General features: G+C 40.7%; 1 protein-coding gene across 1 annotated transcript in view; it reads left to right on the top strand.

Moving 5' to 3' along the window:
- LOC122810354 (fatty acyl-CoA hydrolase precursor, medium chain-like) overlaps positions 1–21,370 on the top strand; it is a 336,843-nt gene that overhangs the window by 48,300 nt on the left and 267,173 nt on the right. The window contains exon 3 of the mRNA XM_044081933.1: positions 7,500–7,638. Within this exon, the coding sequence (XP_043937868.1) occupies positions 7,500–7,638 (139 nt within the window). The remainder of the gene's footprint in view (positions 1–7,499; positions 7,639–21,370) is intronic.

The following is a 21,370-nucleotide window of genomic DNA, read 5'->3' as shown; positions in this document are numbered from 1 at the left end:
ATTAATATTAGAAGTATAAAAATAAAATACCACAATAGCACACTACTCCCCAGACATAGTTGCTTTAACAGAAACTTGGCTAAATAAAAACATAGCTGAGAACTAAGAAGTTTTCCATACTGGCTACAATATCATTAGACAAGACAGACCACTTCATAAAGGGGGTGGAACTGCCTTACTGAATAGTATAAGTCCAACTTAACTGTACGTCAATTACCAAACTCCTGCCCCTCCCCCAGTAATTGGGACATACTTATCTCACAACTTCAACTTCATCCTAAAAAGGTCATCAACACAGTTGTGATCTATATTCTACCTGGTAATACACCTGCTAGCCTTGAAGACTTCTTATCCTGGTGTTCTTCCACATACTCACAAGAAACCCTTATTCTGGGGGATTTCAACCTAGATTTGTTCACCTGCATATCAGAACCACCAAGTAATCTAATAAATCTCCATGGCTACCAGCAGCTAGTCTAAATTCCAACTAGATGTGATAAAAAAATCTAAAAGGGAATCCATCCTTGACTGGGTCCTAACTAACAACCCCACATTGTACCCCCACGTAGGCAGTCTCCCAGACAACAACATAATATACTTTATATGTAGTAGAACAAGCATATGCAAAACCACTAACCATATATCCACTAGAAACGCAAAAAAATTCTCTCCTGAGGTCCTCAGTACTTTACTCTGTAACTGTGACTGGACCCCCCTAAAAACCCTCCCACTTGACCAGGCTGTAACATATTTCAACAAAACATTTCTACAACACTTAGACACTGTCACTCCATTGCACAAAATCAAGGTTAGAACCTCTACAAACCCCTGGCTCAGTAAAGTAACCAAACAAATCCTCAAGTTCAGAGAAACTGCCTGGCTTTACTATCAAAAAAATAAAGAAACACAAAGCCTAAGTACCAAGAACTGCGCAACCGTGCAAAAAAATGCATTAGGCTGGACAAAAATCGTACTACATGACATACAAACTAAATACCAACACAACCCCCAAAACATTTTGGAAAAATGTAAACCAGCTACTAAAACCCACCCAAAAGGCTACCCCCAAACCAACCACCCCTGACACTAAAGTTCCCATTGAAACACAATTCAATTCCCACTTTGTGAACTCAATTCTATCCTTAGTATCACAGGACAGTTCCTTCCTCACTATCCACCCCAACACAAATAACACTAATACAAGCTTTACCCTCAAAACAGTTTCCACCACTTCAATCAAAAGCATGCTCTCCAAACTAAAAACTTCATCAATAGCAGCCGACCTACTTCCCAGTTATTTCTTGAAACTCACAGCAGATGCTATTACTATCCCAATCTCCACTCTCATAAACAGCTCAGTTGTTGAAAACTATGTGCCCAAACTCTGGAAAATATCCTATGTTATACCCATACATAGAGGCGGGATCTCTACTGAACTTAATAACTACAGACCCATTGCTTTACTCTCCCCCTTGGCCAAAATCCTAGAAAAATGCATCCATACCCAGATGCTAAAATATCTCCTAGACAGCAACATCATGTCACCTACTCAGCATGGTTTCAGACCTGCCCATAGTACCACTACAGCCCTGCTCTGCTTCACAGACACAGTAAACCATCTCAAAAATGAAGGCCTGCAGGTGTCAACTCTTTTTTTTGGATATGTCCAAAGTATTTGACACAGTCTCACACCAAATCCTGCTAAACAAACTAAAGCAGTATCACACATCAAATTCCACTCTTACCTGGTTCCAAAGCTACTTAACTGACAGGTGCCAAGCTGTGAAATGGGAAAATTCTCTCTCTCCTCAGCTGCCCATAACTATAGGAATCCCACAGGGTTCTATCTTAGGACCACTACTTTTCACAATCTTCACAAATGACCACCATCTCCACACAGCATACATCTATCATTCAGTATGCAGATGACACTACCTTAATATATGCTGTACAAAAAATTCCCACCCTCCTGCAAACAACTCACCTAGCATTCTCTGACATTGAAAACTACCTAACCAAAGCCCAACTTATCCTCAATCCAAAGAAAACTCCGCTTATGATTATAACCAGTTCTAACAAAAACACTGATACAGTCAATTCACTATCTACTCCACAAATGCTACTCCAATCGCTCCAGTGGTACAGGCTAAGCTATTGGGAATAACCATAGATTCCCACCTAAAATTTGATAGTCATCTCAACTTAACTATTAAAAAAGTACATGCCAAACTGGGATCACGCTACCGTATCAAACCATTTCTTACCAACAACACAAGATCAGCCATTGCTCGCTCCCAACTTCTATCCAACCTACTCTAGGCATCTCCCATTCTGACTAATCCCAACAAAACTGAACTAAGCAAAAAATGGAAGCCTGCTATAACAGAATTGCCCGCTTAGTTGCAAATTGCTCATATAGAACTCATCACTGTACTGCTTTGAGACAGCTCCACTGGCTTGAACTGCCCAACCTCCTAACCTACAATCAGCTCTGCCTCTGTTATTCTATCTACTACCTCCCCAATAAGTGTCCTGCCCTCAAGAACCTAGCACAACATCACTCAGCCAAAAGGCCTTATCAAGAAAACTACTACTAGAAGTCACCAACAGCTACAATAGCTTTGGAGATGCACTATATAGTAGTTCAGTGGCTAAAAAATGGAACTCTGTCCCCAATAGCATTCAAAACACATCATCCAAAGCCTCCTTTAAAGACCTCACTAAGCAATATCTCAAGCAAAGTTGGCAGTGCCATGGTTGCTCCCCAGGCTAGTGAAAGCGGATAAGGTTGTTGTTGTTTGTTGTTGTTTGTCTTTCGGCTTTTCCCGGTTAAGGGTCGCCACAGCGGAACTCCAGTCTGCTAATGATTGGCAGTTGGTTTTTATGGAGTCGAGTTGCCAGCCCAATGCCCAGCCTTCAACGACGGCATGCCCATTCAATGCATGTCTTTCGAACGCCCACTCGACCGCGGGAAAGACATGCATATTCCACACAAAAGGCACTCCCAACCCAAGCCGAGAATCGAACGGGAGAACCTCTTGCTGTGAGGCAACAACGCTACCGCTGCACCACCAAAGCAGTACACATACTAAAACTAGAGTACTTGATAATAGTTTTCAATCTTACTCACAAACACTGGCTAATCTACAATGTGTGTACTGTACCTGTGTACTATATATATATATATATATATATATATATATATATATATATATATATATATATATATATATATTCTACCTATGTTCCAAATTTCAGCTGTACACAAATATGTTAAGTACCTTTATTTTTAAATTAATATTTTTTTGTTTGTTCTCTCCACTGTAACTGTTGATGTGCTGCATACCACTGTAAAAACATGTCTTTTGTAATTTGTGTGTATACAAATCATGTCTAAATGTATCTGTAATTTTTCTATGTGGAGCTTTTCTCCCCAGGCCTCTGCTGAAAAAAGGCCTTTTCAGCTCAGTCATACACCCCCGGTTAACAAACGTAAAATAAATAATAATAAAGATGTGATGATGAGTGGATGTTTTTGCTAGGTCCAAGACAAAATACAAAATGCCCACTCTCTCAGAGAGTTCTTAAATCAATATCCAATATTACTGCTGGGTTAGCTTGGATGACATCATTCTTTGTCACTTGACTTCAGTTCCCAAGCTAAACAGAAACTTCTGTGTTAAAAATACATATCTCTCAGATGTGCAGCTGCTATAAAGTCATAGAGCAATAAACACTTTTTACATTTTAAACCTAGTAACTACTTCTCTCCAAGACAGTAGACAAAACTTCTAGCTCTAGACATCCTGTCTCCTTGCTGCATTGAAACTAACTTTTATAGCACATTGTAAAGCGCTTAATTTCAACTTATTTTCTTGAAGTTTTGTAAGTTAATCTTCTATATTCCAGCAGGGTATGCTGTGGTTACATTGAAGCTCAGAACATAACATACAGTTCTGTATAAATCATATCAATTATCACAAATGACATATGATTATTTACAAAATTCCAGCTAGCTGGCTGGCAGCATTTTGGTTTGTCACACTATTTACTACTCCTGGGCAGGTTCTTGTCTCTGTCTGCACTGCTTTTCCCCAGCTATTCTCATGCACTCAACTCCACTCTTTCCTACTAAAAGTGATCCTCACCTCAGCATGGCTACTCTGTGTAAGATACACCATCACCTCTGAATAGTTTACTCTGTTTAGCACTATGAATAAAAACTTGATAAAACAAAAAAAAACGTAGTTAGTCATATTAAAATGCCTGACAAAACAACAAGAGTGCAAACTTAATATTCTATTAGAACCTTGACATCTTCACAAAGAATTGCACTCCAGAAAGCAAATATCCCCTCATTAAATACTCCTCTCAGGTTTAGCAACAAGAAATCAATCTGTTAAGTCTTCAAGACTTAATATTTAAATTAAATATTTTCAGTGCATCTCTTGGTTCAATCCTAAGAAATAAGGGACCATATTTTAAAATAAGCTCAGTTTCATATTGCAGTAAACATTCTTGTATATTACCTCCCACTTCCTTAACGGCAGTATATAGAACAAGGCATTTCAAAACATTTTCTTCTCACATCTACATTATGAATATTGTTCAAGTGGTGTGCTATTAAACCATTAATTAAATAAATAGGAGTATCTTATACCATATACAACAAAAGTGGTTATACAACTGAATGAATTATTTTTATACACATCCACTGAAATGAGTTTACTTTTCCTAACATTATCAATACATCATGTTTTCTGCATCTGAGCATACCTTTCTTTTCTAATGCATTAATTTGAAATCTGTTCTGAGTGACAAGAATACATAAATATTATGCATTCAGGTGTGTGTGTGTGTGTGTGTGTGTGTGTGTGTGTGTGTGTGTGTGTATGTATGTATGTATGTATGTATGTATATACATTAACTGTTTTACCCAGACCTCTCAACTGTCCATATTTCTCTCCTCTGCATCATTCTTCAGCACTATAAACAGTACTCCATGCAGTGCCTCATGTCTGTCGCTGGGTGTAGCTGCCACCTTCCAACCCCCTGGACTTTCTCTGATAGGGCTGGGGCCAGCACAGAACCTGAGGGCATTCTGGGGATCTGTTTGATACAAGAACTGGTGCTGGTGGGTTTCCTCTTATGACCTACCCCATTTCTCCCCACTTCCTAATGGTCAGTGTGTAATGGGGATGTGCACTGTTTCACCCTGCCTCTGTAGCAGCTCAGCCATGTCCACCATTTTAATCACACTTTGGACCACATCTTACAGTTGCAAAATATTTTATCCCTCTGCAGCACTGTAGAGGTCCCTTCTAGGTTATTTTTAAGCACTCATTTGGAGTATCTTTCAAATCTATATTTCATTTAGGCCCATACCACCTGACTGTCCCTAATTTCACAGAATGTCCTGATTTTGCCTCACATTTTGCCCTGTCCTTTGTAAAATGTTTATTTTTTGGTAGTTCACTGAGGATTATAGTCAGTTAATAATGCCAGTCATAAATTCACACTGTCTAGTCTAGTCTCTCTCTCTGATATATATATATATATATATATATATATGTGTGTGTGTGTGTGTGTGTGTGTTTATAACAGCTATATTTATAAATAGTCTAATTTCATACTTATGTCAGGCTGGATGTAAATATTGTATATAGTTTTTCAAATTGTTATATATATTTGTGAATGATTCATACTATTGTTTTAAAATAAAAATTACTTGAGTAAAAAAAATTCACACTGATGCGAAAATCAGTTGTTCCATTAACCGTTTTTTGTTTTAGCGAATTAGAGTAATATTTAAAACCTTAACTTAATTTTGGGCCTTTGTTCTCTCCATTATTTTTATCAAAGGTTAGAAGTATTGACCAAAGTTGAAAGGTATGAGTGGGCCATCAATTATTGACTAAAAAGAGCCTGTCTGTTCCAAACCTTCTGTTAGTTTCCCACAAACTCATTTCCCTGCTTTCTTGTTGATGCCCACAGGCAGTAGTTGTGCTTCCTTATTCTATCTTTCCTAATTGGTCTGTCTGTTGGCACAGGTAGTTCTTCTGGGAAAACCATGATGTAACCCAGTTAACTGCAATTGCTAGCTCTCTTACTTTTCTCACTGTCTTCTCCACTATTCCGCTAGAGAAATCATTTCTATCCATGTGTACCATGACACGAGGGCACCCTCGGCCTTTTGTAACTACCTTGATGACTTTCTCACTCTGCCTCCTCAGCATCCACTCTAGTACCCTTTTCATGGCCAGCAGGCACCTACTCTCTATCCAACGACCTCATCTAATGGCCTTGGTGAATGATTTCCTCTCCTAATGGCCTTGGTGACCAGTTTCCTCTCCTATTCCTGTGCTAGCCATCTCTGCCCTCTACTGTCCTTAAACTGGCTGTTTTGTACCGTCTTTTAATTCCTCTTTCTGGACTAACCATCACATTTACTGCACTTCTATAGCTCTCCTTACTGTCTGCTATACCCGGCCTACTCTCCAATGTCATTCTGCCTCACCCTGTCCTGTCCTCTAAGGTCTTCCTCCCACCTCCCCTGCTGTTATCTACTCTTCCTTTCATACTATTTCTCAGTCACATGGGTAAATGTAAACATCTGCTTCAGCATTCGTCTGCCAATTGTTATTCTGCCCTCCAAGGTACTTGCTCCTTGGTCAGAAAAATAGCACCATTCCAAACGAATGGCATAGTTTTTTTTTCTTTCTTTTTTTAAGAGAGAGTTCCTCAACACTTGTCAGATAACATGAGCACTAATTCCCAAATAATCACTTCCTCTAAAGAGTGTGTCAGATATTTGTTTATACAGATGTAACTTTGTCTTTTTGTGTTAGAAGAAGATCTGTAACATTTTTCTTTCACAGTATTATCCAGAAACAGATGAAAGAAGAAGCCTCATATTCTGTTTAATGTTGACAGACCCAACATAAATAGACATTATGGTAAATTAAATGCAAGAAAGTTCCCAAGATCCTGTCTAATACTACCAATCCAACATATGTAAGCACTGGGATAATCTTATAGATCCCCACGTACCCTGTGGCCTCCTTCCATGTATTTACTTGCTTGCAATTCCTGGGATACATCCAGAATGTATTAGCAGATCTCTGAGAGTATCTTGACTTCTTGACTACACAATGTTCTCTTGCCTCTCAGACAATTTGCTATTAGACACAGTTTTATGAAACTGACGTACGTCTGCCTTTCATTGGATGCAGCAGCTCTTTCTCGGTACCTAAAATTTCTGTTGAAGGAAACATGTTTTGTTTTTCTTGTAAGAAAGAAATGAAGAGGAAATAGGGGCAGCTTATGTATTTGGTGCCCCAGTCTAGGCATATATAGAAATGGCTCCATTTAATGTCAATTGGTAGTAACCTGTTGCCCGAATTCACTATGAATACTTACTATCTGACTAAGTATTTGTATTATATTTCTTTAATAAAAGCTATGCTTTGTTAATTTAAACTGTCTTGTTTCTGCAATAGGTGTGTACAAGACAGGAACCATTTAGAAGGCATATTTAAGCTAGTAAATGTGCAGTTGCCTTCAGTTGAGATGAATGAAGACTGTCTGTACTTAGATGTGTACACTCCTGTACAGCCAGATGAGACTGCTAACCTACCGGTAAGTAATGTAATTGTAAATCAGACTGCAACTGTAATTTCAATATGCATAAACAGCATTTCTGGTCAAATGGAAAAGAAAAACTGAAAGAAATTTGTCTACACTGCATGAGTTGTAATGGCATGTAATAGTACTAGATCTGTTCTCCAGTGACATGTAATAATACTAGATCTGGCCTCAGTATATGTATCACATATATATTTATGGGTTTTGTGCCATATTATTGAGTTTCAGAAACTCGAAAATTCATATGGTCAAGACCATATGTTTGAGCTTCTGAAAACTCGAATGTAAAAAAAAAAAAAAAAAAAAAAAAAAATCTATATTTTTGCAAACCCCTGCATATTATTTGCACTGACTCTGAGATTGCACTACCTAGGATCATAGAAAGTTACTAGGCTAAGGACTCTAGGCCCACTACAAGCTTAGCCAAGTTCTGCCCTTGTTTCTATGATCAGCACCTATCGCCCCTGTCCAAAAGAGACACAGGTGGAATGTCCGGGGTGAATTTACGGTTACCCATTTGTTCTGCCTCCCTTGGCTGTGCATAGTAAGTGTAATCTCCCAATCTGTAGCAAAATATTTTGAGAAGTTTACTCACCCCCATGGATAGTGTTAGCAGACAGTGACTCAATTGAAATGATACCTGTAGAGACCATTAAATAGTTTAATTTCCAAAACTGTGCAGGTCGTAATACAAGATGACATTCCAATGAGTCAAATAATAATGCTTTGACACACTCCAGCAATAGACATGTGGCTGCAATGGAGTCTAACACACACACACACACACACACACACACACACACACACACACTGAAGAAAATGGGGGAGAAGGGTGGAGCTAGGTAACAGAGATAGGCTACAGGAAAACAGCTAGGACAAAATACAAAAAAGACAGTTTTTTAGCTGAAGAGCAAATACACCAGTATTTGTAACATGACACTCCCCTCCTGAAATCTTTAGATTTCTGGAGACAGCAATAACAATAAACATTAAGTCCATAAATATTTAGAACCTCTTTATCCTGTGGAACCTGAAAAAAAAGAGGGAGGGGAGAACAAGAGGATGCATGTAAACATCATAATAAATTCTTGCTGTTGCCGACACCTCTGAATACCTGGGAGAGATGTCCAAGAAATGTCCTGAAAGGCAGATGCTGATACAGTACTGGTGCCACGAACAGTGGGGGTTGACATTGGTAGGAACATAATGCCATTGGTTAGGAACAGAAAACTTTCTAATGCGTTCCACCTATTACTGACATACACATAGAACTGCCATGTTTGATTGTGTATGCATCCAAGGACTATTTTACTGTCTGTGTAGAAGTCAAAGGAATGAATTTTCATGTCCATTTCAAGATTTATAAGCTCAGCAATTTCAATGTCTAACACTGCTGCACAATGTTCGAGCCTTGGCACGGTATGAGCAGGTTTTGGAGTGAATTTCGCCTTACCAAGGACAAATCTGACAGTTACTTTTCCATCTAATCCTATAAATATAGCAATAGCTTCAATGGAGGCATCAGAGAAGATTTGAATCTCTCTTTTGATAGCATTGATACTTCCTGAATGGGTGTAGCAGCATGGTATTTGAAGTTTCTCCAAGGCATTCAGGGAATCTTTCCATGTTTCCCATCTTTGTTGTTTCTCTCTGGGGAGAGAAGTATCCCAATCCACATTTTTAGAAGTGAGCTGTCTTAATAGTATCTTGCCCTGAATGCTAATGGGTGCTATGAAGCCCAGTGGATCATAGATGTTGTTTACTACAGACAAAACTTCACATTTGGTGAAGGGCTTGTCACAAGCTGACATTTGAAACATGAATGAGTCTTGCTTGCCATTCCAAAGCAGCCCAAGGCTGTGTTGCATGAGGGTAATATTAGACCCTAGTTCAAAGTTTTTTAGACTGTCAGCATGGTCCTCAGAATGAAAGGCTCCATCTACCTTGACGCTGTTGGAGACTTGTGAATTCTGAGATTAGATACAGCCAGCATATCTTGAATTCTGGCAAGGAGATTGATCGCTTCTTCCTCTGTGGGAAAAGATTTAAGCTCAGAGTCTACATAAAACTTTATTTCAGCAAACTAACATGCATCAGACCCAAATTCCCTTTCACCTTCTTGGGCAGTTCTTCTCAACCCATACATTGTGACTGCAGGAGATGGGCTGTAACCGAACACATGTACCTTCATCCAATAGTCTATGACCTTGTCATTGACGTCATTATTGCAGTACCACCAAAATCTGAGGAAGTTTCTGTTGTCTTCACGAACAATGAAACAATGGAACATTTGTTGGATGTTGGCCATTACCTCAATCAGTTCTGTTTGAAATGGATCAAGACCCCAATTAAGTTATTGTTCAGATTAGGCCCAGAGAGGAGAAGGTCATTAAGAGAAACACCTTCATGGTGAGCACTTGAGACAAATACCACTCTGATTTGTTCTGGCTTGGGAATGTGATACACACCAAAAACATGGAAGGTACCAACATTCTTCCCCATCATTTAGGAGAGGTGCAGGTTCAGCATTATCTCTATCAAACACCTTCCGCATGAAGTCAGCAAAGTGCTTTTCATTGCTGATTTCCTGTTTAGGGTGCTATCCAGTGAAATAAATCATGACTCTACAAGCTTCTTATTATTTAGCAATTTCATTCTTGGGGTATGGAATGGTAAAGGTGCCACCCAGCTGTTGGAGTTGTCCTGATAGAATTCTTCACTCATAATTTTCAAGAATTCCTTATCTTCCCTTGGGGCTACCAACTGAGTTTCTTCACTAGTGGTATCAAACACCATAATGCCAAGGTTATCATCCCAGGAGCCAAAGCCATTGTTGTAGCTTTGTATGACTTGCTGTGGCTTACCATTACTGCATAACCTTTCTTTTACACAGTAGTAATGAGGGCAGGGTTAAAAACGAGTATTGTACTCATTTGAAAGAACATGCGTCTTGAAGGAAGTAATCCTGTTAGGTCTCCTGACCTTACCTAAATAGACATTACCTATGAAAAACCCAACCTAGGTCCAGGAGTTGGGCATATGGAGCATTGTTTGGGTGAGTGATATATTCAGGGTCTATATTATATATTCAAACTTTCAAAACTTCGAATCCCATATGTTCGACAACATATGGTTGAAGTTTGAAAAATCAAATATACAAAAAAAAAAAAAAAAAAAAAAAAAACAACTTACCTTAATGGTGAGAGCAGGGGGGCAAGCCCCACTGCACCCCACACCCCTCTACTTAAATATACCATCTCCAAAATCACACTTCAGTGCAGAAAAGGGAAATTCTCCCATTCTGCACCGTACAGCGCCATTATGTTCAACCTTCGAACTCTTGAAATCTCGATCATATGGTGTCAACCATATGACATTCGACGTTTCAAGTGTTCGGTTTTCTAATAGGAACCCATGTATTCATGTACCGTGTACACCCTCAGTATGTCTCTACCAAGCAGTATCAGGATTTCACCGTCTTTAGGGAAAAGCCGAAAGAAGAAGACCAAGGAGTGGTATTTGGTCAGATATGGCCTTCAAGTGAAGGTGACGAGAAGCAGCTTCTGAGGTAGGGATCTCTTGCCTGTTGGTTGGAATCTGGTTGCACTCAAAGAGAGTGGGCAGTAGAATTTCTAGGTTGCCATTCAGAGGAACTACTATAACATCACTAGTTCTCCTGCCAGAGACTTCTGTAATGCCAGCACAAGTGTCCAGAGTGTAAGGCAGGGCATCGTCTGTTATGCTGAGCAGGTCAAAGAACTCATATCTTGCAAGAGATTGATTACTTTGCTCATTGAGAATAGTGTACAGTTTTACGGCTCTTTCAGGACGACCCTTGGGGTATACATGGACCATGCATATTTTTGCACAAGATTTGTCGTTGTGTCCTTCTCCACAGACTTCAGTACATGTGGAGGCAACTGGAGTAGGAGCCACTGTTAGTTCTACATTCTCCCCGGCATGCTTTGCCATGGGAGGGTTAACCATGGATGGGTAGAAGTATGTTGAAATGGATGAAGTTGTTGTACATGATCATCACTGTTACATTCTGTGCACTTGATAATGGCTTTACAATCCTTAGCAACATGCTCAGTAGAAGCACAGCATTTAAAACATACTCCAAATTTCCTAAGAAGTTCATTGTGTTTTTGTAGGGCTTTTTTTCTAATGCCAATACATTTTCTGAGTGGTTGCTGTTTGTTATGTATGGGGCATTGGCGATTCGGTCTTTCAATTTTCTTGCTTTGACCACCATTGTTGGGGACTGTAGAAGGTGTAGGTAAGGCATCAGTCCGTTTAACTGAGACTGGACCTCTGTGGTCTCTGTATGAGCTGCACAAGTTTATAGGGTTAGGAGAGGTTGGACCTGGGGCATGAGACTCTCCAAAGGAGAAGCTTGGGTCATTCTTTGTCTCTGCTATTTTCCTGATGAATTTGCAGAAGAAAGAAAATGGGGGAAAGGAGACTCTGTTTACTTCCTTGTATTTTGATCCAACTGTTGTCCATTTTCCTTGAATATCATATTGGAGCTTTAACCCCATGAGCAGTATTCAGATAACTGAGGCCTGGAAGGTGTTTGTCTTCCTTGGCTAGATGAAGTTCAGAAAGGAGGTCACTAAGCTCTTGAAACTTTAGATTGTCCTTGCCAGATATCTTTGGGAACCTTTGGAGCCTTTTGAATAAAGCATCCTCAATGACTTCACGGCTGCCAAAGCCGCATTCCAGTCTGTCCTAGGCAGCATTAAGACCCACAGCTAGATTAGCAATATGAACTGCCTTGAGACATTTTATACCTTCAGAGGAGCTGGGAACAAGCCACCTGATGAGCATATCTAGTTCTTGGGTAGCTGTAATGTCCAGATCACCAAATGCAGTCTTAAAGGTGGATTTCCAGCTTCTGTAGTTCTCATGTCTGTCATCAAACCGTGTGAGGTCAGATTTGATAAGATCTTTGTGAAGCATGTACTTTACAACTTGTGACACTTCTATGTCTTCAGACTTTAAGTGAAGAGCTGTTGGTTGAACAGTGTTGGTCACATTAACAGTGGCACCATTGCTGAACGACATTGGGATGTATGGTGGTGCAAGGGTATCAAGCTGAGGAACTGGAGGAGCGTTTATGAGTGCAGGAGCTTGCAGTGGTGCAGAGGCTTGGTTGACAGGAGGTTGGTGATAACCTCCAAAATGTGGTAGGTTAGTTTGAGGAGGGCTAGGTGTGTCATACTGACTTTGGTTAAGAGGTACTGCAGCAGTAGTCACTGGGAGTAATCGTTCTAAGGAAGTGTCTCTGGTTTCAGGAGCATCAGATAAAATGGAATGCTTATTGCTTTTGTTGAACACATAGACTGTAGTGCATTTAAGATAACTCTCCATGTCCACTGGACCTATGCTGTCTCTGTCACTCCCACTAGCATCTTGCTCTAGAACGCTTAACCTTGTCATAGCTGTGGCATGTTCACACTATTTTTCTAAGGATTCTAGTTCAGCCCTTTTGTAGATAGCTTCAGCGTGCCTTTCTGCTTCTCTGTGTGCAGCTTCTGCTTCTCTTTTTGCTTTTTTGTGTGCAGCTTCTGTCTCTCTGTGAGCAGCTTCTGCCTCTCTTTCTGCTTCTCTCTGGGCAGCATCTGCCTCTAACTGAGCCTACCTTTCTGCGAAGGCTGCCTGAATATTAGCAGCTTCTGCATCAGCATGGGCTCTGATAAGTTGTTTACTGTGTGTGGAAGATCCAGACTTAAAGACGTACTAGATCTGGTGGAGTGACTGGTAGATGCAGAATGATAGGATCTAGATTCATGGAGTTGTGTAATTCTAACTTCAGCCTTAGTCCTTGTTTGTAATGCCAAACTGTCCCTGTCAAAATTAAGCTGATCAAACCTCTTTAGCTCTTCTTGTGCCTCCTCAGTGTTATATCTCTGTAATAAATTGACATATTTTATGCATAGTCTCTGGTAGCCTTGATAGGTAGCACTAAATTGCTTGAGTTCTTGTTCTTCTTTCGGCATTTCCCGGTTAGGGGTCGCCACAGCGGAACTCTGGTCTGCTAATGATTGGCAGTAGAATTTTTACGGGTACAGAAGTGCCAGCTCTACACCCAACCTTCAACGAAGGCATGCCCATTCTACGTATGTCTTTCGAATGCCTCTTGACCGAGGGGAAGACATGCAGACTCCACACAGAAGGCGCTCCAGCCGAGAATCGAATGGGAGAACCTCTTGTTGTGAGGCAACAATGCTACCGCTGCACCACCGCAGCTTACCCTCTAATTGCAGTGCATCATAAGCAGGTTGAGAGAGGGCAGACATACAGTTAACAGTCATAGCCCATGTGTAAGCAAGATTGGATAACAATTCTTCCCTGCCAGTCTCATAATTCTGTTTTGCCTTCCATGTAAGTTTAGAGACGCGTTTTGCTCTTGCACTGGGATCGGGGATTTGGTCTTGCTCTGCAAGAAATTTTGCATCTTGCTGTGTATCAGCCTCTGCTGAAAGTGTACTACTTTGCTGAGACATTGTGCTGGTAATACAACAGTTAATGCTAAAGTCTTTTCTGAGACAGACAAAAGTATCAAAAATGTATCAATTCTGAGCTAGCTGGGTTTGCAGGGCATTGGTTTGCAAGATACTAGGAAGTGCAGAAAAATGCCACTTTCAGTTTCACAATGCTGCAAGCAGGGCTCGGGGAAGAATAAAACAGTTTCTCTGAAGATATATGCAGTGCCTACAACAAATACATACATACATTTTATATATATATATATATATATATATATATATATATATATATATATATATATATATATATTTATGAATGCATTCATTTAGTCGAGCGCACATTGCTCGATCATGTAGTACACCGAGTTTTATCCGCGTATTTCATAATGCCGAACGGTCGGAATGTCATAAAAATCACCAAATTCGACATTTCCGTCTGCTCTACCACCTATACAAGTGCTACCATGGGTCAAAAAGGGGGCGATATTTTGCGATTCGCAACAAGTGCGATTGCTTTTTTGAGGTTTTGTCACACTACTTTCTGCAATAACCCGATCAACCATCCACCGGCCGATCAAATGCATGCATACCATATATCCATATATATATACACACGTATATATATATATATATATATATATATATATATATAAAACACAATCCTTGCAAACAATCACTGCTGAATTGCTGACTCACCGAAGAATTATGCTGTGCAGAGAGTATCTTCCTGGCATGTACAGACCCAAGAGAGCAAACAAATCCTTAAGAGACAAAGGCATTAGAAAATCTTTCAATAGCTGCCCTGTGCTCTAGGGCTGTTCTGAAACTTCCATAATTTGCCAAACATATCCACACTTTGTAACTTATTCATTAAGCAAGCTCTTTATGAAACAAATAACTGTATAGGTACAGTATGCAAATGTACTCTTAAATTTCACCTTCAAAGTCCATCTACAGCACCCCACAGAATATTCCAAAGTGTTCAATACATTTGACTGTTCTGGTTTCCTTGGCCATGCATAGTAAGTGCAATCTCCCAAAATGTAGCAAGATGTATTGAGAAGTTTACTCACCACCATGGATAGTGTTAGCAGACAGTGACTCAATTGAAATGACACCCGTGGAGACTGTTAAATAGTTTAATTTCCAAAACTGTGCAGATCTTAATACAAAATGACATTCCAATAGGTCAAATCATGATGCTTTGATACACTCCAGCAATAGACATGTGGTTGCAATTGAGTCTAACACACACACTGAAGAAAATGGGGGAGAAGGGTGGAGTTAGATAACAGAGCTATGCTACAGGAAAACAGCTAGGACAAAATACAAAAAGGCAGTTTCTTAGCTGAACAGCAAATACACTAGCATGTGTAACATGACACCATCCAGTCATCCAGATTGCGCTTGAAGAGAGTCAAAGAATTCTCTGCTTGACATGAATTGGGAGTCTGTTCCACAGGTGCGGTGAGTTCTGGCAGACGCATTTATCCTTCCAGCAGGTTCTATTAATGTCACATACCAGGTTAAGATCTTTAGATCGAGTAACCCATGAGCCATTGGATTTACGGATATGCAACATTTCCAGTAAAGCAGAGTCAGAGATTGCATTATATGCAAGGCAGAGATCACCTCTGAGTTGTCTGTATGAAATGGAATAAAGTGACAGTGATTTCAGCTGATCCACACAGGACAGATGCTGAATACTTTGAATTCTCCTTGTGAGGAACTTTTGTGGTCTCTCCAATTGCTGCAGCTGCCAGGAAAGGTACATACCAAAAGGGGTGCAGTACTTAATTATTGGCCTGATGAGGAAAGAGCACAGGGAGATTATAACTTCCTTTCTGGAGGTAATATCCTTACTTATGAGATGAGCAATTTAGAATGCCCTTCTTACCATTCTGAAGACATGGTGATCGAAGGTAAGGTTACTGTCAACTTGTGTGTCCAGGTGTCATCACAGAGTTCATGGTTAGGGTGTTTCTATTGATGTGGTCGTTAGCAGGAACATCACTCTTACTGAAAAGGATGATAATACATTCTTTGCATTGCGTATAAAGCTGTGACTTTACCAATCATTTGTTTGCGCAGGACCCTCTTGTAGGATGTTGATATCATTTGGGGATACTATGACTGCTCTCAGTTTGCAGTCATCAGCAAACTTTGTTAGCCACAGACCTTTAGTTTTTTCTTGTACTTTAGAGAAATAGATTCCAAACAGTAGAGGTCCCAGGACTGATCCCTGTGGAGCACCACTGATTATTGTTCTGCTGTTGGATGTGGATTCTCCTATTTTGACTGTATGGGTTCTGTAAGTGAGTCAGTTAGTAACCCATCTAATGATGTAAGGGTTGATACCTAGCTGGGTGAGTTTATCAGTAATGCTGGAGTTGGGGAATAGTGTCAAAAGCCTTGGCCAAGTCCTGGTAGGCTGGATGCACAGTTTTCCCCCATCCGGGGCTCTGGTGACTGTCTTGAAGAAGTCCACCAGGTTTAACAGTCATGATATCCCTTTGACAAATCCAAACTGAGTAGGGTCAAGTGGTTGGAGATTACCTATATAGGTTCATAGGTGTGTACTAGGCTAATGGCCCTGGGGCTTTTACAAGCCTAGCCCATAGAAGTGCCCTAGCATCATGACGCCAGACGTTAGTTTCCAGTGCCTCTATCAAGTAATTCCACTGGAGTGATCCCCGGGGTGAACTTTCTATTTCCCATCCAGTCATCAAGATTTCTGTTGAAGAGGGCCAGTGAGGTGGTCTGCTTGACATGTATGGGAAGTCTATTCCAGACCATGGGCAGTCTCTGGGTTATGAACCTGTCCCTCCAGCATGTTCTGTTGATTTCGGTAATGAGGTTGAGGTCTCTGGAGTGTGTGGTGCGGAGGGATTGGTATTTCTTTAGATGTATTATTTCTAACAGAGCTGGGTCAGACATGGCTTTGTAGGTCAAGCGGAGACTGCCTCATATCAACATATCTTTGTTGATAAGGTCCATGATGATCCTCTCCATAGCCCTGCAGATAAGGCTAATAGGTCTATAGTTCCTGGGGTCAGTAGAAGCACCACCCTTGTGCAAGGGGATAACTGTGGCCATTTTCCATTCAGCTGGGATGAAGTCTGTGCTTAGATTATGACTGAAAAGAGTATCCAATGGTGTTGCTATTTCTTGTTGGAGCCCATGTAGGATGCAGCCTAGGATGTTATCATGACCCATAGATGCTGTGTTTTTGGCCTTAGAGAGGATATTTATGACCTGCTCTCTAGAGATACAAAGTGGGGGACAGGTGGAAGTAATGTCATGGGGTATATGTAGTGGGGACAGGGAAGTGAGGTTTTTACAGAACCTGTTGGCTACCAGGTTTGCTATGACCACTGGCTCAGTGTGTATGGTATCATTAGCTACCAGTTCTGCTGAGATCTGGGTCTTATCTTTTAGGCTATGGATGTAACTAAAGAGCACCTTATGGTTGTCCTTAGTTGAAGACACTAATTTTGATTCATAATTTGCTTTGAAGGACTTCACAAGAAGCCTTATTTGCTTGTTTAAGCTAAGGAGGGAGTGTTTCCAGTTTGGGGCATGCTCTCTCTTACTTCTGGACAACAATTTCTTCCTCTTATTGTAAAAGCTATTAATGGCAGTTACCCACCAGGCAGGTTTGCACTTCCTTGAAGAGCTTGTTTTGGTTCTATCAGGTACAGGCACGCCAATGCTGTTACAGGTGTTTGTAAAAAGCATTGGTGTAGGAGTCAGTATAGTTGACAGTTCCATCTGAGGAGGAAGGTGCAGTCAAGCTATTTATACCATTCCTTAGAAGGATATAATCTGCTTTGGAGAAGTTTTTTAGTTTAGTTGGCTCTGGTGGGCTGGTCCGCTGTGATAGTTACTTCAAATGAGACTGATATGTGGACAGATTTGACAAGGGAAAACCTCACACTGGGGGTACTACAGCAGTCCCCCGTATTGGTGAGCACCTCATCCAAGATGTTGGCTCCCCTAGTTGGGGTGTCCACCAGCTGGTCGAGGGCGTTGGAGTTAATGAACTTGAGGAACTTTTGGGCAATTTAATTTGACCACAAATAATTTACCCAGTCAATGGATGGGTAATTAAAATCACCCAGAAGCATGATGTTCAAATGTATCTTGATGGATTCCAGTAGATCTAAGTAGGCAGAGTGGGTGTCTTGATTCATAGAGGGGGCCCTGTAGCTGGCAGTGACTTGAATAGTGTCCTACCAATAGTTAGTTGCACCTGAAGTGTTGGCAATGAATCATACTGTTTAACCAATCTGGAGGTGTATTTATTTTTAATGAATATTGATACACCACATCCATTAGTTTTCATACCTTCCTTTCATGGTTTAAATGTGTGGTAGGAGGTGTAACCCAGTATGGCTGGGGGGCTCTCCACAACTTTGAACCAGGTCTCTATGACTGCACAGTTATCAGAGTCTTCCAAGGTGAGGACTGTTTCCAGTGAGTGCAGTTTCACACTAAGATTCCTAGCATTTAGCAGCATAAACTTAAGGTTGTTTTTGATGAAAGTTTTACATCGGGAATTCTGTCCTAGTGACATTGCCTAAAAAAGGTACTATGGGGGTGCAAAGAGCCTTTGCCAGTAGCCAAAATCGTAGGGTTAATAGATGAAAACCATCACTGCCAAAGCTAGGGACATACCTGCCTGTGACACATATTCAGAGAGAGTTCAATCATGTCTCTCTTCATGTAGTCCAGGGAGGTACATCTCAAGTTGTTCACACCAGCATGTACTATGACCATATCATAACAGTACTTGTTGTTGAAAGACATGAGTGCCTGCATGATCTGATGAATCCTGGCTCCAGAAAGACAGTTGACCGTGACTTTCTCCTTGTTTAGCCTGGTGACGGGGACATCTGTGTGTCTCACTATAGAGTCTCCTATGACTAAGATATTTGGAGTTGATGTGAGTTGCTTTATGGGGTTTGATGGTGAGACACTTGTGCTTGTGTCATTATGTGTATTGTGTGTTTTGGGTGCTATGGTTGATTTAGTAGGTATGTGTTTTGGAGGTCTCTGGTTTTTAGGTAGATTTTTTTTCTGAGTACCTCTGCATATGTTGGTCTATGTGTATGCTGTGTGTCATGAGTAGGAGTTGTGGTAGGTGGGTTGACAACCTGCTCTGTATTGCTGTCTGTTGTGCGAGAGAGCTGTGATTCCAGATTCATAATATAGGTGCATCTCTCACAAATGGTATAGGAATGATTTAGAAGTAGGGGGGGGTGCCAGTGTACATGAGACAGTTGTTACACTGCCTCCGTAGATCCATGTCAACCAAGCTGGTAGGGGAAGAGGAGGGAAACTAACAGTTCATAGTCCCAGGAATAATCTTCGTCTGGATATAACAGTTGGAGGAAATACAGCAGGGGAATGTATTAGTAGGTTTAGATGTGAAGAGCTCTGGTTTAGTTAATATTTGCAAGGCTAGAGAGCAGGCATCTATAAGTCGCAATCCCTCTGCACAGTAGTGCGCGATGCGCAAACAGACGCAAACAAGCGCAAACTGAGTCAAACACAAAAGAAGCAGTGGGAACAGGGACCTGCCTTATTAAAGTATGTCTATGTAGATCATGGCACAATGGGGATCAGGAATGATTTGCTTGCCCCACTTGCAAAAACATAGAATCTATTTATGTATCTATCTATCTATCTATCTATCTATCTATCTATCTATCTATCTCTCTGTATGTATGTTTGGGTTTACCTTAGAAGATAACACATGATCGAAACTGAAAACAGCGAGACCAGCATGCCAAAAATACACATGAAACCCAAAACATTGCTTGAAACAGGATAGGTTGACTACTCCTCCGTTGATGGTAGAAATTCAGTATAATATGGTAGCGGCTCATACTATGTACCTACAGGAAACAATTGCAACCATTAAGCATCACACACCTGGCACCCTTGGTTTTGTGTACAAGATGCAATGGTATAGCACAAGAAAATGCAGTATGGATATGGGGGGGGGTGTTACTGTTTACCCTTTACACATAGAAGCAGTGTTCATATTACAGTGTATTTAGCACATTTTATCAGTAGCTGATTTTGTCTTTCAGGTTTTCTCAGAAAGCAGGGTGTTTGGCAGGGTTGCATACTTTTGATGTAATTGTTTTCGATATATGTATAGACACACACACACGCACACACACACACACACACACACACATACACACACAAATATGCATAAATACATTACACATAAAAAAAAAATAATTTAACTAGTATATAGAATTAGATTGTAAGTTCAGAAATCTATGGGTAATAAAATGTTCCAGGGTGGGTAGTACAAAGCAATAAGGGGTATTATAATTTTCTTTGATTGCTGCACATGAATACTAATGTGACTAAAATATGGATTCCAAAACTCTGTCTTCACAAAGACAAAAGACATTCTAATTAAAAGTTTTGTTGTGTTAACATGCTCCCATTAGTGGTAAATTTAGAGAGCAGTACAGCATTGCTGTCCTCGGTCTAAGCAGGCGTATTTATGAAAAGTAATGAGTAGCTCTAACTGGAAGGTTTCTGCGTAGTGGTAAGTCAGACTGATTCAGAGACTGGAATCCCGCTACTGTTTTCTCCTAGCAGTGGCCATAGCCCACAGAGTACTTTTGCTGGAAAAGCTGCATGTTAGTATTGCAGGTCAGTGAAGTGGGTGAATCAAGTTAGACATGTGTACCCCTCACCCTGAACTGGAACCGTCAGAGGGTAAACTCTGCACAGTATTCAGAGAGTCACTCTACTGACTTAACTTCTTTGCAGGGAGGACTTCCATCTCATTCATTTCTATAGGAGTCGTCATGACTTGTACTGTGACTACACATAAGTGTCACGAAGCCTTGTGTGTGTGTGTGTGTGTGTGTGTGTGTGTTTATGCATTAGAGTTTACAGGCAGGGGGTAAGTGACTGCTTCCATTAGTGTCACCAGCTGCCTAAGGGCTCCATTATCGCTGCTTAGGTGTGTGTGTGTGTGTGTGTGTGTGTGTGTTTGAAACTGTGAAAGTGTGTGTGTGTGTGTGTGTGTGTGTTTGAAACTGTGAAAGTGTGTGTGTGTGTGTGTGTGTGTGTGTGTGTTTGTGCATTAGAGTTTACAGGCAGGGGGTATGTGACTGCTTCCGTTAGTGTCACCAGCTGCCTAAGGGCTCCATTATGGCTGCTTAGGTGTGTGTGTTTGTGTGTGTGTGTTTGAAACTGTG

Source organism: Protopterus annectens, chromosome 8.part1, assembly GCF_019279795.1.
Source record: "Protopterus annectens isolate FY-2018-M chromosome 8.part1, PAN1.0, whole genome shotgun sequence".
NCBI lineage: Eukaryota > Metazoa > Chordata > Ceratodontiformes > Protopteridae > Protopterus > Protopterus annectens.
The sequence above is the reverse complement of the archived record's forward strand: the minus strand, read 5'-3'. Positions and strand labels throughout refer to the sequence as shown.